Raw genomic sequence first — 25,503 nt, forward strand, 5'->3', positions numbered from 1 at the left:
AATGGATAATAGATCATTAACAGTTAATTTTAGATGCTACTTCACACTTATAAGAGAAAATTCCCCAGCCTTTCATCATTTACATCATGTAACTCTGTTTTCTCTGAACAGGTGAAGCGCTGCCAGGCGTTGGAGCAAAAGCTGCCAAGCTAGGTAACTGAAAACTCTTTGCTGGGAAATTTCTAGTTGTTCCTCTTGACTTACTTGGTATTGAATATCACCCTGGTAAAGAAATTACTGTTACTATGGTATTCCCAGAAAACCACATGTTTGACTTTCCCCGTTTGTACTTGATCTGAGAAGACCATGCCGGATTATATGCCTAACATCCGGTCCTATTTCTTGGAAACAGTTTACTGGTGATCCCATCAACCTTCAACCAATGTAGACCAATTTGAAGGCAACAACGTCAGTCCCCTACCTTTAGCGTGGCTGTGTATTTATTTGTTTATTTATTTTTCAGAATGTGGATGATATTGGCAAAGTCTGCATTTAATGCCTTTCACTTTCCTTAAGATTCATTTTAATTCCCCCTTTAGCCATTCATACTACAGTAAAAATAGTCCAGGGGTCTCAAGCCGTAATGATAACCTCTTATTCCTATTGCAAACATGCTGAAGGTAAATACAATCTTGTACCCTGTGATCTAATTATAGCATAAACTGTTCCGTTTGAATGTATCATTACGTGACAACTTGTGTGGTCTTTCTTTAGAGTATATGGACCTGATTTCCATTCAAAGTGTATTATCCCAAACTCTCCACAATGAATCGAATCTGTCACAGATTTGCTCATCTTGCTTGACCTATTGCTGTCTTGCTGAAACCTTTTGCAGTCCAATTCAGATAATATAAATATATTTGCCTGGAAGTTGATGGTGACCTTAATGGTGCACCAGTCCTATGTCTATATGATAGAACATCAATCAAACCCCTTGTAAACATTCTGAAGTTGGCCAATAGTTCAGCTGATAGGGAACTACATTCTAGAATGCCCAGAAATTGCACAAAAGAGTGCTTACATCCAAACAAGAATGCAGATGAAACTTAAAGCTTATCACTGCATCCTAAAGGTGCTATGCTTGATAAAAAGTTTAGATTGCTATATTATTTTCACTGAGCTGAGGCTTCAATCTAGTATTTTTCAACTTGTATAAAAGAATAGTATTTTCTACTTCTCTATTTCTCTTCTCAAGTCTTCTTCTTCTCTTCCTGTTTCTTTCTGTCTCTCAGAATCAAGGATGATTTGCTTCCACTCCAGATTTGTTGGTTCTGAAGTGGCTGCTGTACTCATTGTGGGAACTGCAGATGTTTCCACAGCAGGGGCTGGAAGTGGATGATGGTATGGCAGGATGGATAGTTTGTGATGTAGTGCACTCTGCTGCTGTTCTCGGGGCCTATTTATTCTTCAACTGCGTGCAATCGAGGTTCTCAATAGCATCTCAAATGCTGCTTCGCCATACTTAGAAGTCATGCGCTGAAAATTTCCAGGAGTCAGTGGGGATATAACATTCCTCAAGCAGGCTTTAAGCACATTCTTCAATCTTTTCCTCTGTCCACCTAGTGATCCCTTTTCTTGATGGAGCTTGGACTAGTGTATCTATTTTAGTATTCTGATATTGAGCATAAATGATGCAGCGATTGAGAACTAGTACCTCTGTGCTGGAGATGTTGGCCTGGATGAGGGCATTAACCTTCCAGTGAACTTGGAGGATTTTACCGAGCTAGCATTTATGGTACCTTTTCAGTTTCTTGAAGTGGCTGCTTTAGGTAGCCAATGTCTCAGAAAAGCAGGGGTCTCTGCTGCCCAGTACACCATGAGTGTTGTGCCAGGTGTGAGATTTTAATCTTCAAGCACTCATTTCATCTACAAAACGATGACTATACTGACACATTGAATGCAATAGCGAATATTAATTCCCTCAAGTAACCCACAGTTGACAGAATACAATTTCATAATCGTAAGGGAACTGTTGGCAGGTCATACCATTGTCCAAATGGCTAGACATGGCATGATTTCACACACAACTTCTAAAAGAGCTTTATTCACCTTACAATAATGTATACAATTGTTATAAAATAATTATTAACTATTATGATCTTATCATTTTAAGAGTGTGTTTATCATCATTTTTTTCTCACTCTGGTTCTTCTTCAGGGTTTGGGACAAGAGGTTCTGCTGGATTCTTACCCTATTATCAACCTGGTAAGGATGTGATACATTCGATATTCCATGTGAATGGAATGAGGAACACCAGAATGATTTTAAATTTCCAAAGATAATTCTGATGGTAGTTTAATCTTGTATGAAGTGGTATACCCGGAAAACTGATTCTATAGGAACGGTTTGGAAATTAAACTATTTGCTTGTTCAGCTAAATATACTTCCATTGCAAAAGCTTGATCAACAGAAAATGCATTCTTCAAGCAGTATTTATAATAAGATATGAGTGCTACATTAGCAAAGGTTATGATATATAGACGATAGTTATCTAGAGATTCTGCTCTAATTTAGAAAGCCATTGTGAATGCATGAGAACAAAAGAAGCCACTTGGCTAACATATTTGGAAAAGTAACAATGAAGGATCTCTACAACTGTTTCAGAATGGGCTTATACTAAATAACTTGTTTTGGTGCTTTTCATAGCAGAATGTAAATATTTGATGTACCAATCAATGTGTCTATAAAATGAATATGACATTCAAGGCTCATCTATTATGCACCTGGTGGAATAGTATGGTTTTGGTTAAATCATACACACATGATTTTGAATAGTAAATCCTACTGCCTCATTCTAGCATTGATTACCATCAAAACAATGTGGCACTGAGAGATAACAGTAGCCCCAGAAAGATGGGGGAGATAATGATGAAAGAATAATCACGGGAATGATATATCAGTGATTCTTTTAATGATTTGCCTACTGTGGGAAAAGAATGGGTAAAGAAATAAAACTGATAACAAAAAGTGGGAATCTATTTCTGAGGTAAAGAGTTGGCATATTTTAAGCAAACTGGAGAAAAGGAAATACGTTCTTAGCCCTTGGTGATAGAAATAAGCTTCCAACTAAATTTTGAAGACAAATGAACAATTAGCCAATTAATACCTTTACAGCATAACCAGGGCATTTGGTGGATAGACGAGGGTGTTAAAAAGCAACAGAGCTAAGCTCCTTTACAAAGGAAGGAGTTGTGAGGAAATACTGAATCATGGTTAAATTAAGATATTTCCATGGGAATTACAACATTTTTCCTTCCATTGTTTAATTCAGACTGAGGCTCTCTTATTTCTTATCAGAATTGTAGACTCATCTCCTGTGAAAGGAAGCATCAAAGACCATACAGATCTCTCATCATTGAAAGTAAACAGCTGTCAGTATAAGCTAGCTGTACAATAGAAAGATGAGATACAACAGAATAGGAGAAGCTGTATAAGAAAGAGAAAATGTGATATTATTATTCCATCAAAGTATAAAATGATCAGGATAAATCAGCAAATCTGACAGAATTGATCAACATTTCATGTTCTTTGATTTTATTACCTCATTTCAGATACATGGATGTTTTCTTCTCTTTTCCTAAATACTATTTTATATAGCAGTTACTCATATTTGCCTTACATTTACATCTGTGGTTTTTGAACTTCATTTCTTTATTTAAGTCCTTTGTGCGTTTGTCTTATTTAATCAATGGGAAAGGGTTATAGTGTTGCCAATTAAAGTCAAAACTCTCAGAATTTGGAAAATTTCAGAAAAGAGCAAGGAGAACCAAATCATTGATAAGAAAAGGTAAATTCAACTGGTCTGGGAAAGAATATAAAAACAAACTATAAATATTTCTTAAGTATGTAATAAGGAAAAGATTAGCTCCGATTAATGAAAGGATCATATGGAATGAAATGGAGATTGAGACTGATATAAGAATCAGTAAATGGCAGACAAGTTAAACAAATGGTTTGTGTCTCTTTTCACAGAAGAATATATTGAATCCAGCTGAAGATATTTAAGAACTGCAGGTACAGAGTGAAAAGAGATTTCAAATAATTTATAATTAATTTAAAAAAAAACAAGTAGAGAAGAACAATGGGACTGAAAATGAGTAAGTCTCCAGAACCTGATGACCTGGCTACTAGCTAATTTTGATTGGTTTTAAACCAAGTTGATGCACTGGTTTTTATTTTCCAAAGTTCCCATGACTCCAGAACAGCTTCAAAAGATTTGAAAATAAACCATGTAACCCCACTATTTAAGTAAAGAGGAGTTTGTGTAGCATCAATGGAAGAGAAAATATTAAAATATATCACTAAGTGTAACAGGGGTAGGATATGGAGAGGGGTGAAGCATTTGTGTCCTATGAGGGTAGATTGGGTAGAATGGAGCTATATTCTCTTGAATTTAAGGAATAACAGGTGATCAACTTGAAATATAGAAAATTCCTTAAGTTTTCATAGTTTAATCAGAATCAGGTTTATTATCACCAGGATGTGTCGTGAAATTTGTTAACTTAGTGGTAGCAGTTGCAATACATAATATAGAAGAAGAAGAAAAATAAAAATAAAATAATAATAAATAAATACATTTACAGTATACATATATTGAATAGATTAAAATCGTGCAAAAGAAACCCAAAAATAATTGTACATTTAGAAAGTGAGGTAGTGTTCACAGGTTCAATGTCCATTTAGGAACGAATGGCAGAGGGGAAGAAGCTGTTCCTGAATCGCTGAGTGTGTGCCTTCAGGCTTCTGTACCTCCTACCTGATGGTAACAGTGAGAAAAGGGCATGCCCTGGGTGCTGGAGGTCCTTAATAATGGAAGCTGCCTTTCTGAGACACGGAAATAAGTGATCAGCCATTCCGGATCATGAAATGAAATTGCTTATCCCACTGTGTAATGAATCTTTGAAATTTTCTGCTCAAGGGCACAGTGGAGGCTCAGTCAATAATATATTTCTGTTTGTCACAAAATTCAAACCCAGCCATGATCTCGTTAGATGGCAAAACGGGTGTGAAAAGCCGAATCTCTGAATTTTTCTTCTATTTCTTATGATCTTATGTCCATTGCATGAGTGAAGAATATTTCCTTTTCATCATAACATTCAACATAGAATTATCAAGTTGATGGCTGCATGTTTTTGGAGCTCAATATTACCTCGTACTGTTGGATGCGTTATCAGCAGCCGAAATAACATTCTTATAAGTAATATTTATAAGAACCATTTGTTACTTTTTTTGGATGTTTCAATATTTTACAAGTCCTTGCTGTTTACCATAGTTGCTTCAAATTCCAACACGTGTGAAATGACACTTTGTTGACAGTACGTTTTCTGCATAAAAGTATTTGCTTCCAGGCACGGGTATAGTTGAAGACTGAGAGAATGAATAGAGAAGTACAAGATGTTAGACAGAGGAAGAGGTTGAATAAAGAGGTTTTGACTGCCCCGAGTAGGAGCATTTCTCCTTTCTGCAGCTCATTAAGGTCAGATTTGTAAGGTGCCCTATCCAATCGTTCATCTGTTATGATCACATTTTGAACTGTGAGCAAGCAGGAATCACAATGCCAGGAACATTAAAGGTGGTATTTGTATGTTATTTGAGTGATGCCATGTCACAACTTCCAATTATATCATCTGTCAGATACAAAAAAATCACTAAAGAGCCAATTATTTGTTTCATTTATCCTCTTTTTTTCACTCAATGGATTCCAGTTAATTGGGGTATCAGTTAATTAGGGCAGCCAGTTATTTGGGACAATTTTTAAAGAACAAAAACGAATCAAGAAAACAGCCAGGTAAAGCAGTTACCATCTGTAAAACTGCCCTTATCTTAGGTACCTCAGTTTTTATTTGAAAGTCTTGCCCCTTTGATCACCAGGACATTATTTTGTCCTTGGCAAGTCTCTGATCATTTTCTCCACCAGCTGTTTATCAAATTCCACTGGTTTCATTTATGGGAATATTTCACTTGCCCTGATTCTCCTGTCCAGATTTCCATCTCACAACATCAGCCACAGCGCCACGGTGGCATACAATGCTATTTTAGCTCGGGGGGGGGGTCAGAGTTCAGAGTTCAATTCCAACTTCATCTGTACCTCCTCCCCATGGAATGCGTGGGTTTCCTCCAGGTCCTCCCATTTCCTCCCACAGTCCAAAGATATACCAGTTACTAGGTAATTGGTTATTGTAAATTGTCCCATGATTAGGGTAGGCTTAAATGGGGGTTGCTGGGCAGTGTGGCTCGAAGGGCCGGAAGGCCGATTCCATGCTGAACCTCTAAATAAATAAATAAATATGTAGGAGGTCATTTTGACCAATAGAGTCAATACTGGTAACAGAGCAATCACAATCCTCCCCGTCCACCAATTCCTCGGATTCCCACTAACTCCCCCAAGATTCTATCACTTCCATGTACGGAGAAATTTACTGTGGCCAATTAACCTATCAACCTCCGAACTCAAATTCTTTAGGATGCGTGAGGAAGCCAGAGTTCCTAAGTAAATATACGCCGTTGCAGTGAGAATATGTGAACTCCACACAGAGGATTGAACCCAGAATTTCATTTATCTATTTACTGTTATTTAGAGATACAGTGCAGAACAGGACTGAGCCACACCACCCAACAACCCACCTAATTAACCCTAACCTAATCGCAGGGCAACTTACCATGACCAGCGAGCCCATCAGTTCGTCTTTGGACGGTGGGAGGCAACAGGAACATCCGGAGGAAATCCATGCATTCACGGGGTGTGTGGACAAATTCCTTACGGAGGATACTGGAACTAAACTCCGCCGCCCAACACCCTGAGCTGTAATAGAGTCGTGCTAACCGCTACGCCACTGTGGCGGCCATTTTGGAACTGCGAAGCAGCAGCTCTACTATTTGCACAACTGTGCTATCCCGTCTCAAAGATAATCACATTACCTTGACTAAGTACTGTTAGATCCCACAATAAAAAAGATACCCCATTGAAATCCCTTCTACTGTGGTCCGACTCCTAATATGATGGCGTGTTTCAATCTTCCACACTACTTCCAGGTTCAAAGGATTGTGGAATAATGCAGAATGAGAAGCAATAAACACAAAGCAACAATTAATCAGAAAATAAACATGACTGCACAAAGGGAAACCTCAGACAGGCAACTTCTTGTCATTTGCAGTTCAATATTCACATTTGTCTTCAGACACCGTTGCTTGAGTTACTGCAGCAACCTGCTGTTACGCTGTCAGTTTGGTCTCTGCAGGAAGCTGTAAACGTTCTGCCTGCTCGGCTTCTGCAACAGCTGCACTGCACCATAATTTCAGTCTGTGCGGCAACCTCGTGCAATTAGCTTGGTTGCTGATGTTTCTGCAGTGTCCAGCAGTCACACTCAGCCATTAAGTCTCTGCTTAAACCTGCAGTCGTGGTGCATCATTCAGATCCATTCAGTTTTTGTACAAGCCTGCTGTCACTCTGACCCATTCAGTTTCTGTTAGAAGCCTGCAATATCTGTGAGCCTTTTAGCCTCCGCTGCAAACTGCAGTCTCTGAATTGCTTAGTCCCTGCACAAACCTGGAGTTACTCGGAACCATTCAGACCCTGCAGATGTTCTGTGAGTTTAGTTTCTGCAGAAACCTGCAGTCGTTGGTCAGCTTGGTCTCCCCAGCAACTGCAGTCAGTCTTAATGAACCATTGCAATTCTATCCATATATCTGACTGCAACTGCCTCTTCTCAATTAATTAGCACATTAGGCCCAAGTTTACAAAGGCGTTTTCTCTGTCTGCCTTATCTTAGATCTTGAATTACTATTTCAAAATCAAACTACTAAATCAAAGCATAATGGCACTATTGAACCATGACAACGTGTTGTGGGCATCTGACAAAACTTCTAAATATACTTCTTCCGAATTGTATTCACTGCAATCTGCAGCCTATAATTTCTCTTTAAGCAACATAATTTTGAACTGTCTTAACAAACTAGCGACCTCAGGGTCTTCTGAAGGATTTGGCAGACTTAATTGTCGAGTGTGCAGGTGCGGCACCTTTAAGGAGATGAAGGTACGTCACCATGGCTGGAAGAAAGGAAGGAAGGAGGGAGGACTCTAAGCCAGGCTAAAACACAGGGTATGAAACTTCCTCTACCTAGCATCTTGTTAGCAAATGTACAGTCGCCGAACAAAATTGAGAACCTCAGGGCAAGATTGCTGTATCAGAGGAAAACGAGGGACTGCTGCATTCTCTGTCATTTGTTGGTAAGAACCGACGGCTTCTCAATACACAGGGTGGACCAGACTGCCGATTCGGTGAAAGCGAAACGTGGGGGGCTGTGTTTCATGATAAACTCTTTGTAGTCTTGTTGCACTCTTGTTCACCCAGCCCAGAACATCTAATGAATAAGTGCTGACCATTCTACTTGCCAAGAGAGTTCTCTGTGATCCTGACTGCAGTTTACGTACGCCAAAGGCTGATGTCAAGCAGGCACTCCGGGTGCTAAGTTCCGCCATCAGCAAACAAGAAACAACACCTTTCACGTCACTATTGGCGGCTTCTTTGTCTTGGTTTAAGAAATCTCTGCCCGATTATCATCAACATGCGACCAGGTGTTCCAACACATTCAAGCACTGCTATTCTACGATTCATACCTACACCGCATTTTGGAAAATTTGATCAATTGACTGTCCTCCCCCGATTTACATACAGGCAGAGGCTAAAGAGCAAGGCTCCAGAGACTAGGACAACAAAGAATTGGTCATGGGAGACAGAGGATCGGCTACGGGATTGCTTCAAGTTAGTGGACTGGTCTGTGTTCAAGGACTCGTCAGAGGATCTGAACAAATACACCACGGTTGTCATTGACCTTACAAAAACCATTGTAGATGAGTGGGTCCCCACAAAATCATTCAGAGTCTTCCCCAGCCGGAAGCCCAGGATGAACCACGAGATCCACAATCGGCTGAGGTCCAGATCAGTGGCATTCTGGTCTGGCAACCAAATAAAATACACGGGATCTAGGTATGATCTCCAGAAAACCATCTCATGTGCGAAGTAGCAAATCCAGACCAAACTTGAATGAATGAAGGATGCTCGACAGCTGTGGCAGAACTTCAATGCTATCACTTCCTACAAAGTGAAACCAAGAAACATAGGTAAAAATAAGGCTTCGCTCCTAGGTGAGCTCAATACCTTTTATGCTCAATTTCACCATCAAAGCATGGTGGAACCTTTATAAACTCCCAGAGTCCCCATTGACCCTGTGATTTTAGTCTGCAAGGCTGATATAAGAACATCCTTCAAGAGGGTGAACACTCCTGAGAGCATTCATCCCATATGGGATAGCTGGCTGAATGCTAAAAACCTGTGCTGATCAGCTGGCTGGAGTATTCACTGATATCTTTAACCTTGCTCTTCAGCAGTTTGAGGTACCCACCTACTTCAAACAGGCTTCAATTACGCTGGTGCCTAAGAAGAGCATGGTGAACTGCCTCAGGGCCTATCATCCAGTATCCACTGACATCCACTACGATGAAGTGCTTTGAAAGCTTATTGATAAAGCATATCAACTTGGCCTGAGAAGCGACTTGGATCCACTCCAGTTTGCCTCCCATCACAACAGGTCAAGAGCAGGTCATTGGCTTTTCACTCAACTCTGGAACATCTGAACAGTGAAGGTGCATGTATCAGGCTGGTTTTCATTGACTGCAGCTCAGCATTCAATACTATTAACCCTCAGAGCTAATCAATAAGCTTCAAGACCTTGACCTCAATACCTTCTTGTGCAACTGGATCCTCGGTTTCCTCACTTGCACACCCAGTCAGTTCAGATTGGCAAAGTCTCCTCCACAATCTCCATCACTGCAAGGCTGTGTGCTTAGCCCCCTGCTCTACTCACTTTATGCTTATGACTGAGAGGCTAAGCACAGCTCCAATGCCATATTTAAGTTTGCCGACGACACCACAGTCATTGGCCAAACCAAAGGAAGTGATGCATCAGCATGTAGCGGGGAGACTGCAAATCACGCTGAGTAATACCACAACAACAACCTCTCACTCAATGTCAGCAAGACTAAGGGACTGATTTTTGGCTTCAGGAATGTAAAACCACAGGTCCATGAGACAGTCCTCATCAGGGGATCAGAGGTGGAGAGGGTCAGCAACTTCAACTTCCTCAGTGTCATCATTTCAGAAGATCTGTCCTGTGCCCAGCACATAGTGCCATTATGAAGAAATCATGGCTGCACCTCTACTTTCTTAGAAGTTTGTGAAGATTTGGCATGTCATCTAATATTCTGACGAACTTGTATAGATGTGTGGTGCACAGTTTATTGATTGGTTGCATCACAAACAGGTACGGAAACATCAATAACCTTGAACAGAAAAGCCTACATAAAGTAGTGGATATGGCCCAGTCCGTCACGGGTAAAGCCCTCCCCACCATTGAGCACATCTACACTGCATTGTTGCAGGAAAGCAGCATCCATCATCAAGGAGCCCCACCATCCAGGCCTTGATCTCTTCTCACTGCTGCCATCAAGAAGAAGATATAGGAAGAAGACATCAGGACCCACATCACCAGGTTCAGGAACAGTTATTACCCCATAACCATTAGGCTCTTGAACCAGAGGAGATAACTTCACTTGCTCCTTCAATGAATTGATCCCAAAACCTATGGACTCACTTTCAAGGACCCTTCATCTCATGTTCTTGATATTTATTGTTTATTTATTTATTGTTAATATTACTTTTTTCTTTTTGTATTTGTGCAATTTGTTGTCTTTTGCACGTTCATTGTTTGTCTGTTCTGTTGGGTGTGGTCTTTCCTTGATTCTATTGTGTTTCTTGCATTTTCTGTGAATGCTAACAAGTAAATGCATCTTATAGTGACATATATAGAAACATAGAAAATAGGTGCAGGAGTAGGCCATTTGGCCCTTCGAGCCTGCACCACCATTTATTATGATCATGGCTGATCATCCAAGTCAGATGTAGGGGAATGTCAACTCAGACCATGAGAGGCCTGCGTTGGGCATTTTCATGCCTTACAAGGCGCAGATTGGAAGTCTGTGTGGGGCGCCACTCCTCGCACAGACTAGAGCAATGTGTGATTAAGTGCCTTGCTCAAGGACACAAACACGCTGCCACAGCTGAGGCTCGAACTAGCGACCTTGAGATCACTAGATGAATGCATTAACCACTTGGCCATGTGCCCACAACATATATGTACCTTGATAATAAATTTACTTTGATCTTAATTACATCATTTCATTGAGTGTACTGATTATAGGGGATAGTTACTGAAGCTCCAGCTACTGGTTTATTGACAACTTTGCTCATTTATTCTATTAGTTTCCTTTTACATATTCATATTATCTTCTTTGTGCTAGGAGAGATGCTTTATAGCTCTTTCCTCCAACTGTATTCAAGTTGTTCCTGGCCAAACTTTTTCCAGCCGAAACATTTTTTCAGTGATATGAGCCAGTGTGTTCCAGAATTGAAGTGTTAAAGCCAACCCTGCTTTGTACTGACGTGGCTCATGCAGGGAAGACATAGTAAGAATATTTTTTTTATTTCAAAGTATACTTTATTCAAAAATATAATTATATACAATACACCATTCACTAACTTTCCATCCTTTACATACATTCCCATTATAGTCAGTATATATCCGTACTTATGGCCACCTACGTGGCACTCCAGTTGTTCACCTTACCACATCCTTGTTGAGGGGTATACTCCCCGCCCACCGACCCCTCCCACTCCCACGGGTGGAGAAACCTATACCGTGGTCCTTCCCCACCGGGCCCTTGCGGTGGCTGCACTGAGTTTCAGCGCGTCCCTCAGCACGTACTCCTGCAGCCGAGAATGTGCCAGTCGGCAGCATTCTGCCACGGACATCTCCATGTGCTGGTAGATCATCAAGTTTCGGGCCGACCAAAGAGCGTCTTTCACCGAGTTGGTGATCTGCCAGCAGCACCGGATGTTGGTCTCCGTGTGCGTCCCCGGGAACAGCCAGTAGATCAGAGAGTCCTCTGTTACGCAGCTGCTGGGGATGAAACGTGACACTAGCCCATCCATCCTCCACACCCTCTTTGTGAACTGACAGTGTGCGGAGGTGAGTCACAGACTCCTCCTCACTGCAGTCCTCCCGTAGGCAGTGGGGTGCGGAGACGACGTTCCTGGCGTACAGGAGGGCTCTGACTGGAAGGGCCCCTCTCACCGCCAGCCAGGAGAGGTCTTGGAGCCTGTTGGTGAGACCTGGCGATGAGGCATTTTGCCAGATTAACTGGACGGTCTGCTCAGGGAATCACCCCACTGTGTCCATCACGTCCTTCTCCTGCAGTGCCTGCAGGACACTACGTGCCGACCACTGCCTGATGGCCCTGTGGTCAAATGTGTTCTCCTGGAAGAACTTTTCTACGTAGGACAGGTATGCCGGCAACGACCAACTGACTGGGGCGTTGCGCGGGAGTGGGGCCAGACCCATCCTTCGTAGCCAGGGTGACAGGTAGAACCTGGGCACATAGTAGTACTTGGTGCCCACATACCTGGGTTCTACACACAACCTGATGCAGCCACATACGAAGCTGGCCATCAGGGTGAGGGCCACATTGGGGACGTTCTTCTACTTTATATAATTAAGGGTATCATTCAATGGTTAACTTTACTATAATGGGAACTAAAAAGTAAACATGGTGTTGCCAAGTTAAACTTCTTAATTTGTTACTGGTTCATAGAAAAATTTCCATTTCATGATCTGCATTGAGTTTGATTGTGTTTGCATAAGGAAAACATATTCAAAGTGATTGTATTTCTTTTTTTTTTGAAATTACCAATAGTATCAATCACTGACCTAGATATTGAAATAACCAAGTCCTTTGACTTCAGCAAGTTGTGTTGTTTCTACATTGTTTGTATCTGAATTATCTATTTCTGTCATTGAGCTAAATTTGTACATGAAACCCAGACTCTATGTATTGCAATGAGATAGATGACTAGATGACCAATATATATGTTTGTAAGCCTTGCTTACTAGCTGCAAGTGCCAGCTGAGTGACAAGGGACACATCATTTGTACCATAATCCCAAAAGTTCTTCCGGAACCTGGGAAATGATGTTAACTATCGGTCTCAACTTTAAATTAGAGCTGGGAGAACCATCACAATACTTGGCTAATAGAAGTTGGGAATACACTGGTTTCAATATCATATACAGTTAGTCAGCAAGGAATTTTTAAAAGGTAGCCTTGAAATATGATTTTGATCTTCTTTCAAGCACAAAGGCATGGATCCTAGATATATTTTCCAATTTGGAGTGGATAGATGGAGTTGGTGGTGGGGAACAGTAGATTTCCAACATGTATATTTTTAAACTTGCCTACTTTATTTACACATAACTGAAGAGCATTAGGCTTTGAAGCAGAAGTAGCTATGGTCAAGAAGAACATGGCTGTTTTCCTCCCTCATCTCCTTATCCTTTGGTTCCCTTAATTTCCAAAATTATTTAATTTTGGGCTTTGAATATACTCAGTGGCAGACCCACCACTCTTTAAGACAGGGAATTCCAATCCTTTGTGTAAACAATTACAATCCCTTGTGTAAACAAATTTCTTCTCATCAGAATCCTCAGTGAAAATTCTATTTCCTGATGATCTCCACTGGTTCTCGATTCTCAAGCCACATGAAAGTTTCTCAGCATCTTCCCTGTCATTCCCTCACAACATCCTGACTGCCTTGAGATTGCTCCTCATCCTTCTGAATTATAATGAACTTGACCGTCCTTACTCAAATGTTCAACACTCTCATCTCAAGAATTAATTAAATTAATTCTAACTACTTCACGTCAAAGAGGCATGGAGCCAACAAATCTCTCTGATTATAGCTCTACTTCTCTACTGATTGTCGCTAATGCTGGAAGAGTTTCATAATGTTAAAGATAGTCAGAATCTTGTTCAGTTGTAACCTTTTCAAATTTAGTTTTATCAAATGTTTAACATTTTTTTAAATAGCTGTAGGCTAGACTAAAAGTAATTATATCTCTAATTGAATCCACCTTTGTCTCTCTTAAGGAGCCCCTTGTGCGATGGGAAAATATTGTGGCAGAAGGAGAAAATAAGCAACCATTTGGAAAAGAAGTGACCTCAAGAATTCTGGTGCTACTGCCTGATTTGGAATGTAAAGGATGGTGTGTAATGGAATTCCTCGGCTACATCCCTTTCCCACAGCTACACCTTCCATCCCCCAATTTCATCTGCATTCTTTATCGATATCTAATGGATTTTTTTTATCAAGGAAACTCTGTAATATGTTGTGTGCTTCAAGAGCTTAGAGACCAGTTTACAGCTGAGTCTTTTGTTGTTAATCTCAGTATTAGTTAACACCATCCGTAACTTGATTTGTTTTGTTTGGTGACTCTGACTCCAGTATTTTTAAATTATAAAACCGGTGTTATTAATTTTCAGTTGCTTGTGCTTTGCTTTACAAACTGTACTGTGAGTGATGTCTGGATTATACAGCTGGGCAGTAGCTCCAACCCACCATAATTTTTGGTGCTAAAATTCTATATTTGAGTGTGGCAGCTGTATTCATACAAATGATGGCTCAACCTGACAAGTGGGGCCTGAAGTGACCAATGCAACTTTCACGTATTGCAGCTCAACATGCTTGTGCACGTGGCCACCTAAACTTTGTACTTGGAGGCCGAATTACCTTCCTGGCCAAAATATTCCTGGAGAGGTTGATTTGATGAATTTTGAAGTTCATGCAAGTTGAGAGACTTTAGGACAAATTTTCCTTGTCTTCCACTCAGGCTTCTGGATTTTGTATGCAGAGCAAACAAGGGATAAAATGCCAGCTTCTTTACAGGTGTGTGCTCCTCCCCATCTGATTTTCCTGCATCCATTGCACATACATGACTCAATGGCCCCAGGTTCAGGATCAGGAAAATCTGCCCTAGATTAAGAAATCGTTAATCTCTTCACTATTGGCATGGTGTGGCCAGGGTTTTACTACCTCCGAGATCAAGATTGTTAAGTGAGCTCCATATGTTTCAACAATCTGATTACCTCCACAGCTGTAATTAACTAAGAATTTTATCTTATTGATGTCCTCTCGGAAATCTTCCAACTGATTTAATTACATAAAATGTATCCAAGGATTTTTTTTTGAAAACAAAATTACTTTCCAACCAACATACATCAAAGTTGCTGGTGAACGCAGCAGGCCAAGCAGCATCTATAGGAAGAGGCGCAGTCGACGTTTCAGGCCGAGACCCTTCGTCAGGACTAACTGACGAAGGGTCTCGGCCTGAAATGTCGACTGCGCCTCTTCCTATAGATGCTGCTTGGCCTGCTGCGTTCACCAGCAACTTTGATGTATGTTGCTTGAATTTCCAGCATCTGCAGAATTCCTGTTGTTTACTTTCCAACCAGTCACAGATTAGAAATAAAGAGATTGACCACTGTATATAGTATAGGGTATTATAAATCCCTGTGGCACTACATTGTATCTTGGGCATCATCTTTGAAATCAATTATTTTGAAATGACAAGTTATTTCAACGGAATTATGCACAGTTATTGAATTGCATGCAAATTGGAGTTGTCTGACTTGTGAAAATGCAGAAGCCCACCAAAGCCACACTTGTTGAATTTATTCTTCCCCCCTGTTTTCCAACTTCCCTCTGGCTCCACTCTCTCTAGCTCGCTTTCTCTTTTGCTCTATCTTGTACTGTATATGGTGAAAATTATGATTTCCAAGTTTTCTTGAAAATAGTGGGGAGAGCAACTTGATTTGAGCACCTTATAGGTTCAGAGAAGCAATTGCTGATCAGTTTCTACCTTTATTGCAACTCACCGTTGTCCTGCAACTCCTTTTAATAAATGAGATTGCTTGAAGTTATGCTGTCATATGTAATACCTTACATCAGTTCTGTTGTAATATGCACTGTAGCAGAACTTGAGCCCCAGCATTAATGCATTGCTTCAGATTTGGTGTAATGACCATCCGTTGTATCTTTGTAAACTGTGTGACTCAATTACCGGATGGATAATAATTCAGTAACTGCTTTTAAATAAACAGAATTGTTTACATTAAATTTAGTATGTAAATCATTGAACGACAAGTGCAATATCAGAATCAATGGTAAAATATTAGACTGAAAAATTTATTTTCTGCACAACTTTCACAATTCATTTCATCAGTGGTCAAAATCAAGGCACTCCATTATTTTGTAATTATATACAATTAACTAAGTATGACTAACCATTAAGTAATGAATAAAAAGATTCAACTGAGCATTGGGTAGCTCCTACCCTTCCGATGAGGCCTTCAAACAGTCACAAAATATTACACAAGAAAACTTGCAATAGTGAAAGAAAAGAAATATAAAATTTTTTTATGTTTGCTTTACAGATAATCAAGTACTTCTGAAGTAAAGCAAGTAACTTGTTCACAGCAAAGTCCTGTAAACAGCATTAATATAAAATAAACAGATTGGCCTAGGAGGTCATATAAACATATTTTAGAAATACACTTTTTAAAATTTATGTTACACAAATCAGAATGTGATAAGTAACACACACAAATGGCTGGAGGAACTCACCAGGTCAGGCAGCATCTATGGAAATAAACAGTCGACGTTTTGGGCTGAGACCCTGCTTCAGAACTGGGAAGGAAGGGGGAAGGTGCTGGAATAAAAAGATGGGGGGAGGGGAAGGAGTCTAGCTGGAATGTGATAGGTGAAGCCATGTGGGGAGGAAAGGTCAAAGGCTAGAGGAGAAGGAATCCGATAGAGAAGGAGATGGACCATAGGAGAAAGGGAAGGGGGGGTCCCAGTTGGGGGTAGTAATAGGCAGGTGAGAATGAAAAGGTCAGAGTGGGGAATAAAGGTTGGGGGGGTAGGATTTGTTTACCAGAAGGAGAAATTGATATTCATGACATTAGAATAGAGGGTACCCAGACAGAATATAAGGTGCTGCTCCCCCACCTTGAGGGTGGCACAAGAGGAGGCCATGGACTGACATGTCAGAATGGGAATTGGAATTAAAACCAGGAAGTCCCACTTGTGGCAGATGGTACCAAGGTGCCATTTCCAAGTCCTTACATTGTTATGCAGGACATTCTACTACCTGTTTCCCCATGTGAATCACTTTTGTGCAACTGATATGATTTCTACAATAGTAATGAATGGGATGATGTCATTTTACCTACAGTGTTCCTTTAGTAGGCCTTCTGCTGTTCCTTTGAATTAGCACCTGAACAGTTACAGTAATCCTCTTGGACCAGTCACTGGGTTGGTTGTGGTCGAGTGATAAGCAATCCGGGGGCCCAAGCAAACAATCGAGATAATCTAACTGCAAACAACAGGGATTCTGCAGATGCTGGAAATTCAAGCAACACACATAAAAGTTGCTGGTGAATGCAGCAGGCCAGGCAGCATCTCCAGGAAGAGGTGCAGTCGACGTTTCGGGCCGAGACCCTTCATCAGGACTAACTGAAGGAAGAGTGAGTAAGAGATTTGAAAGCGGGAGGGGGAGCGGGAGATCCAAAATGATAGGAGAAGACAGGAGGGGGAGGGATGGAGCCAAGAGCTGGACAGCTGATTGGCAAAAGGGATAAGAGAGGATCATGGGACAGGAGGTCCGGGAAGAAAGACAAGGAGGGGGGTGGGACCCAGAAGATGGGCAAGGGGTATATTCAGAGGGACAGAGGGAGAAAAAGGAGAGTGAGAGAAAGAATGTGTGTATAAAAATAAGTAACAGATGGGGTACGAGGGGGAGGTGGGGCATTAGCGGAAGTTAGAGAAGTCGATGTTCATGCCATCAGGTTGGAGGCTACCCAGACGGAATATAAGGTGTTGTTCCTCCAACCTGAGTGTGGCATTTTCTTTACAGTAGAGGAGGCCGTGGATAGACATGTCAGAATGGGAATGGGCCTCCTCTACTGTAAAATTCCCATTCTGACATGTCTATCCACGGCCTCCTCTACTGTAAACACTTATCCGTGTAAGCAGAACAAGTGCTACACATGCCCTTACACTTCCTTCCTTACCACCATTCAGGGCCCCAAACAGTCCTTCCAGGTGAGGCAACACTTCACCTATGAGTCGGCTGGGGTGATATACTGCGTCCAGTGCTCCCGATGTGGCCTTCTATATATTGGCGAGACCCGACGCAGACTGGGAGACCGCTTTGCTGAACATCTACGCTCTGTCCACCAGAGAAAGCAGGATCTCCCAGTGGCCACACATTTTAATTCCGCATCCCATTCCCATTCTGACATGTCTATCCACGGCCTCCTCTACTGTAAAGATGAAGCCACACTCAGGTTGGAGGAACAACACATTATATTCCGTCTGGGTAGCCTCCAACCTGATGGCATGAACATCGACTTCTCTAACTTCCGCTAATGCCCCACCTCCCCCTCGTACCCCATCTGTTACTTATTTTTATACACACATTCTTTCTCTCACTCTCCTTTTTCTCCCTCTGTCCCTCTGAATATACCCCTTGCCCATCCTCTGGGTCCCCCCGTCTTTCTTCCCGGACCTCCTGTCCCATGATCCTCTCTTATCCCTTTTGCCTATCACTTGTCCAGCTCTTGGCTCTATCCCTCCCCCTCCTGTCTTCTCCTATCATTTTGGATCTCCCCCTCCCCCTCCAACTTTCAAATCCCTTACTCACTCTTCCTTCAGTTAGTCCTGACGAAGGGTCTCGGCCTGAAAAATCGACTGCACCTCTTCCTAGAGATGCTGCCTGGCCTGCTGCGTTCACCAGCAACTTTTATGTGTGTTGCTTGAGATAATCTAACCATGAACATTTGACATGAAATTTTCAATTAATCTGTCTTAGTAATAGTTATGTTTGTGAAACATCTAGACAGTCATACTAATCAATATAAGTTTCAAGATTCAGGATTGTTTAATGCCTCCTTTGTCTTGTTGACATTGAGCAAGAGGTTATTTGCCTGGCACCTTGGAGTTCACCAAAGTCTGTTAGGGGAGGAAATCCACTGCTTTTAACCAATCTGGCCTATGTGTGACCCAAACCACAGCAACATAGTGACGACGAAGGGTCTCAGCCCAAAAGGTCACCTGTCTGTTCCTCTCCCTAGATGCTGCCTGATTTGCTAAGCTCCTGTAGCATTTTATATGCCCTGCTCCAGATTTCCAGCATCTGAAGAATCTCTTATGTTTGCAATATAGTGAACAATTAACTGTCCTCTGTCCTTTAAAACTAAAAAAGGCTTAAAATGGGACTACTTGACACAAACATAGAACACAAAAGTCAACCCTGCTCTTCGCAAACAACTAGGAACTGGTACCAATATTGAGATTGAAACAAATATTGATACCAATATCGAGACTGACCAATATTGAGTTGTCCCACAGACTAGTGAAGCCACAGCCTGATAAAGTCTTATTCAGAGAAATGCAGACACAGGTCAGACTTGGATAAATCATGTCCCACCAGTATAACAAATGCACCGAAGGCACAATGTTATGTAGAGATAAATCAGAATCAAAATCAAGTTTAATATCACTGGCAAGTGTCATGAAATTTGTTGTTATGCAGCAACATTAAACCTGATCCTGATTCTGAATCAGCTCTGCGTACCATGAGCATGATGAGCGAATAGCACTGAGAATTCTCACACTAGAAATTCAAATGGCATTAGGTTGAACATGAACAAAGAAACTATATCCTCCACCCTTCATGACGAATCAGAGCTCATCCACACTGATCAATATTTGAAAGGGCACAGAAAGTAACACAAGATATAGTTTTGGAAAGAAATTTCAATGAACATTATTAAAAGCAGCTTGGTTACTGTGCATCTGACTGAATGACCAAATGCTCCAGGACAAGGATGCTGGACAATATCCGCTACAAGTAAGGATGGAACCAATTAGAGAGATAAACCCATGACTTGATTGTCACCAATCTATCTTGTATGGAAGAAGACTGTGTTTATGATATCATTAAGAAAGAATTAGAAACATAGAAAATCTGCAGCACGATATAGGCACTTCGCCCACAATGTTGTGCCAAACATGTCCTTACCTTAGAAATTACCTAGGGTTACCCGTAGCCCTCTATTTTTCTGAGCTCCATGTACCTGTCCAGGAGTCTCTTAAAAGCCCCTATCGTATCCACCTCCACCACCGTCGCCGGCAGCCCATTCCACGCACTCACCACTCTCTACGTAAAAAACTTACCCCGACACCTCCTCTGTACCTACTTCCAAGCACCTTAAACCTGTGCCCTCTCATGCTAGCCATTTCAGTCCTGGGAAAAAGCCTCTGACTATCCACATGATCAATGCCTCTCATCATCTAATATACCTCTATCAGGTCACCTCTCATCCTCCATTGCTCCAAGGAGAAAAGGCCAAGTTCATTCAACCTATTCTCATAAGGCATGCTCCCCAATCCAGGCAATGTCCTTGTAAATCTCGTCTGCACCCTTTCTATGGTTTCCACATCCTTCCTATAGTGAGCGAACCATAACTGAACACAGTACTCCAAGTGGGGTCTGACCAGGGTCCTATATAGCTGCAACATTGCCTCTCGGCTCCTAAACTCAATCCCATGATTGTTGAAGGCCAATGCGCCATATGCTTTATCAACCATAGAGTCAACATGTGCAGCAGCTTAGAGTGTCCTATGGACTCAGACCCTAAGATCCCTCTGATCCTCCACACTGCCAAGAGTCTTACCATTAATACTATATTCTGCCATCATATATGACCTACCAAAATGAACCACCTCATGCTTATCTAGGTTGAACTCCATCTGCCACTTCTCAGCCCAGTTTTGCATCCTATCAATGTTCCGCTGTAACCTCTGACGCCCTCCACACTATCCACAACACCCCTAACCTTGGTGTCATCAATTGTTCAATTTGCACTTGGCTACAAAAGCCTATACCACCAGCCTCTTTCATTTTCTGCATTACATTACATTTGCCATCATCTTGCTCAATCCTTAACCAATCTATATCCCCTTATAGACACTATATTCTTTCCACAACTTTTAAACCATAGCTTCAGACTTGGCTGCAGCAACTTGGTCCTTTCATCCAAGTGATTAATGCAGGATATGTACATGTGAAACCCAGCACAGATCTACTAGTTACATATTGCCAATCCAAAAAGAACCCTAATTATCATGACTTTCTGATTTTCATTGTTTATTCAAATGCTTATTAATGCAAATGTATTATCCCTGTTAACATAACTAACTGAACTCAAGCTACAGTGACGATTGAAACATCAGATCATTTAAATCTACGGTAACAGCTTTAGTCAGCAATTTTATTCCCTGCTCTGAACATATAAGATTTATCATACATAATACATTCTTAATGTCAAACATGAGAAAGTCTGCAGATGCTGGAAATCCAAAGCAACACACACAAAATACTGGAGGGAATCAGCATGTCAGGCAGCATCTATGGAAATGAATGAACAGTTGACATTTCGGGCCAAACCTCTTATTCGGGACTGAAAAGGAAGGGGGAAGGCACCAGAATAAAAAGGTGAGGGGGAGGAGAGAGAGGATATCTAGAAGGTGATAGGTAAAGCCAGGCAGGAGGGAAAAGTAAAGGACTGGAGAAGAAGGAATCTGCTGGGAGAGAAGAGTGGGCCACAGGAGAAAGGAAAGGAGGAGGGGACCCAGTGGGAAGTGATAGGTAGATGAGAAGAGGTCAGATTACTAGGGAAGGCTTGAAACATGGACTACTCTACGTAGCCAATGAAGAAGGAGGCATAGCTGGGGCCCATGCATGTCCCCTGGCTACCCCCCCCCCGAGTCTGGAGGAAGTGAGAGAAGCCAAAGAAAAAATTGTTGAGCGTGAGGACCAGTTCTGCCAGATGAAGGATGGTGGTTGTGGAGGGGAATTGGTTTGTTCTTTTGTTAAGCTTTGAAGCCTTCGTGATAATTGATAGAAGTGTATAGGGACTGAACATCCATGGAGAAAATGAGGTGATCAGGTCCAAGGAATTGAAAGTTACTGGAGAGATCGAGAGCATGAGAGGTGTTGCTGATGTAGGTAGGAAGAGGCGATAGAATAGAATCAAGGTATGAGGACATGAGTTCAGTGGGGCAGGAGGAGACAGAGATAATAGGCCTACCCAGCCAGTCAGACTTGTGGATCTTGGGTAGGAAGCAGAAGCAAACAGTGCGGGGTAAGGGAAACAAGAGTCTGGTGGCAGTGGATTAGAGTTCTCTGGAGTTGATGAGATCAGTGATGGTGTCAGAGACAGTTGCGGGGTCCTTTACAAGAGGTAGATATGAGGAGGTGTCTGGAATTGCCACCTGGCCTCAGAAAGGTAGAGGTCAGTACACCACACTACAACAGCACACCCTTTGCCTACAAGTTGATGGTAAGGTTGGGATCTCCATAAGTACGCCTTCGTCTACTTGAATGACATACTAATTTTCTCAAAGTCCATGAATGAAAACATGGCTCAAGGTAGAGATATTTTAAAGAGACTTCTTGATCATGGATTTTACATCAAGCTGGAGAAGTCTGAATTTCACATAACCACTATTTCTTATTTGGGTTTCACCATCTCTAATGGCAATCTCAAGATGGACACTAGTAAAACGTAGGCAGTTGGAGATTGCCCACCACCATCCAGTGTGAAGCAGGTCCTAGAATTTGCTAACTTTTATCAAAAGCTTATCAGAAACTTCTACTCAGTGGCGGCTCTGCTGCTGGCACTAACCAAGAGATCCACGGGCCCTTTTGTTTGGACTACCGAGGTACAGGCTGCTTTCACAGAGCTCAAACTGTGGTTCACAACAGCTCCTATTTTGGTCACACCTAACCTGGACCTTCCCTTCATCATGGAAGTGGACGCCTCAGATGTCGGAATGGGTGTAGAGTTGTCTCAACAGGCACCTTCAGACAATAAACTGCACCCATGTTCATTCTTTTCCAGGTGATGATCCCCGGCAGAGGTGAATTATGACATTGGGAATAGACAGCTGCTCTTGGTCGAGTTGGTTCTGGAAGAATGCCATAACTGGCTCGAGGGGGCCAAAAACCCTTTTATTGTACGAACGGACCACAAGAACCTGGCTTTTATTCAAGAGGCCAAGAGACTGAATTCCAGACTGGCCAGAAGGTCTCTGGAGGAGAGGGGCTGGGTATCTGAAAGAGACATCTTGGATCCTGCTCTCATTCATGACTACAATCATCATCTTGCCGAGCAGCCAGAGCCATCAGGAGTCAGTCATAGGGGAGGGGGTTCTGTTACGACACGCACTCATCCGCGCCAACTTCTAAGGTTTAGACGCACCAACTCCCAAGAGTATGGATAACTGGCGCGGCCCCTATAAAGGTTCAGGTCAGTCCCGCTAATTGGCAATCATATTCTGGGTGCCAAGGATTGAGCACATAAGGAGCGCCTGAGCTGAGTGCCTACTCGTGATTTCGTCTAGTGTTTGTTTTGTGCTCGGATTCTCAATCTAGTTTGAAACCGTGTCTCAGTCCTTGCCCCGGATACTCCAGCATTTGGGTCCAAGCCATTCTCGCCAAGGACTCTCATCAAAGTTATGGCACCGATCAGCCAGATTTTCAATCTCTCTCCTATATACTGATTCTTCACTACCCAACTATTCATTTAATAGATTCTACCCCATCCAAGCCCTTTGCACTATAGCTAATATGAGAGAACTTGAAATAACCTACAGTATCTAAATTCTGCTATTCTGACAGCTACCTGAGATCCTTCAATATATTTGTTCTTACGTATAAGTCCTACCGAGTATTGGAAAGCCCATAATGCAATCCTATCAAAGTGTTCATTGCCTTTTAAGTTTCACTCCTATGGTCTCACACTGGAAGATCCCCCAAAAATATCTTCCCTAGGTACCGCTGTGATGTTCTCACTATTCAAAAACATAACTCACCCTCCGCTCTCCAAAATGGCACCAGCAAACAACACGACCAACGGCGACATCTTGCAGACAGTTCACGAGACTCTGTACTTCTTTTACTTCTTGCTCTTTCAAATATGATTCTACAACTAAGCTGCGTGTGATTGGAACCTGTAATTTACATTTTGATAGCGTGCCTTGGGGCCATTTAAGTGATCTGTTGCTTTGCTGTCTCCGAGGAAGTTCGGTGAGGTTTGGAGTCGAGCGTGCAGCCAGAAGGTTTGGAAGCCTGGAGACAGGGCACGAGCCGATGACCGATTCCATTGCTTCTCTCCGATTGAGGAGTCAACCAAAGCTAAAGTCGACGGGGATGAAAATGAAGGACGGGCGGCCGCTCAGCGCCATCTGCTTGCGTTGGACGGTCTTCCTCTCCCTCTCACTAGCTTTTATCGGAGAAAAGTGCTGGAGTCTTGGGATCCACATTCCAAGAATTAATCAGCGAGGCTGTTGAGTTGTTTTGGGTTACTACGAGATTTACGTTGCATGTGTTTCTGGATTCTGATGACTCCTCTTTTTTGATCAATGAGGGCTTGAGGGCTTGGGCGCTTTAGCGAAGAATGGCTCTGCAGCCTGCGGTGGGCTAGTGGCACAGCGCTGAACTGAACTAAACTGAACACTGAGGGAGGAGAAGATGGCGGCGCAACGCAGCACGCGCGGCCGTTCTGAATAAATATCATATGTGCAACTAGGGGGCCGTGCACAATTCGGATTTGATGGAGACAGCCCTGAGAAGCACAGAGGAACACCTGGAGTAACTTCTGAAATGCCTGCTTCGCTGCTGCTGCTACTGCGCAATCAAGAATCTCTGAAGATGAAGGCCCCAAATCCTCGGCTTTGCCTATCGCCTGTTGCCGGGGCCGGGGTTGAAGCGCTCGGCAGAGATGGTGCTCGGTGTCAGAGAGCTGGTCGGAGGCTCGGAGTTTTCGGACGGACTCGGAGTCAGACTGTGGTCGGATGCTTCCAGTGCGCTGCATTGGCAAGTTGGCGGCGCTGGAGGTTTACCGTCTGCGTGAGATGATGGGACTTTCGAGAGACTTTGAGACTTTTACCGTGCCATGGTCTGTTCGTATCAAATTACGGTATTGCTTTGCACTGTTGTAACTATATGTTATAATTAAGTGGTTTTTGTTAGTTTTTAAGTCGGTTTGTCATGTGTTTCTGTGATATCATTCTGGAAAAGCATTGTATCATTTCTTAATGCATACGTTACTAAATGACAATAAAAGAGGGCTGCGTGTCCTCATACTCTAATCTACTGGACTCTAGGTCTGATGTTTGATATTCTATGTGTTGTCCGCTTGCTTTTTGCTGTTTGCACAACTTGTCCTTTTTTTGTGTGTTGGATATTTGATGTTTTCTTGAACAAGTTCCATAGTGTTTTCTTTGTTTCGTGGCTGCCTGTGGGAATTTCAAAGATGTATTCTGTATATATACTTTGATAATAAATGTTCTTTGAATCTTTGAACCTCTGACATCCACCTCTCTCATACCAGTAGCATACCAGGCCATTGAGCTGCTGGGACTTCTACTGCAGTGAAGTCAGGGACATTGAACTCATTTGCCAAGAAGATGAAAGTGAGAACAACCCT

At 42.2% G+C, this 25,503-nt stretch overlaps 1 protein-coding gene across 14 annotated transcripts in view; it reads left to right on the top strand.

Annotated features, from left to right (window-relative positions):
• LOC134336752 (elastin-like) overlaps positions 1 to 15,188 on the top strand; it is a 243,913-nt gene extending 228,725 nt beyond the window's left edge. For 12 of the 14 annotated variants that reach the window (XM_063031178.1, XM_063031184.1, XM_063031182.1 and 9 more), the window contains 3 exons: positions 112 to 153; positions 2,158 to 2,205; positions 14,038 to 15,188. In XM_063031178.1, coding sequence (XP_062887248.1) covers positions 112 to 153; positions 2,158 to 2,205; positions 14,038 to 14,084 — 137 coding nt within the window. In that variant the 3' untranslated portion in view covers positions 14,085 to 15,188. Of the gene's footprint in view, positions 1 to 111; positions 154 to 2,157; positions 2,206 to 3,972; positions 4,015 to 14,037 lie in introns of all 14 variants that reach the window. The other 2 variants (XM_063031179.1, XM_063031187.1) reach the window with 1 other exon arrangement.
• The last annotated feature ends 10,315 nt before the right edge of the window (positions 15,189 to 25,503 follow it).

Source organism: Mobula hypostoma, chromosome 23 (genome assembly GCF_963921235.1).
Source record: "Mobula hypostoma chromosome 23, sMobHyp1.1, whole genome shotgun sequence".
In the NCBI taxonomy this organism is placed as follows: Eukaryota; Metazoa; Chordata; class Chondrichthyes; order Myliobatiformes; family Myliobatidae; genus Mobula; species Mobula hypostoma.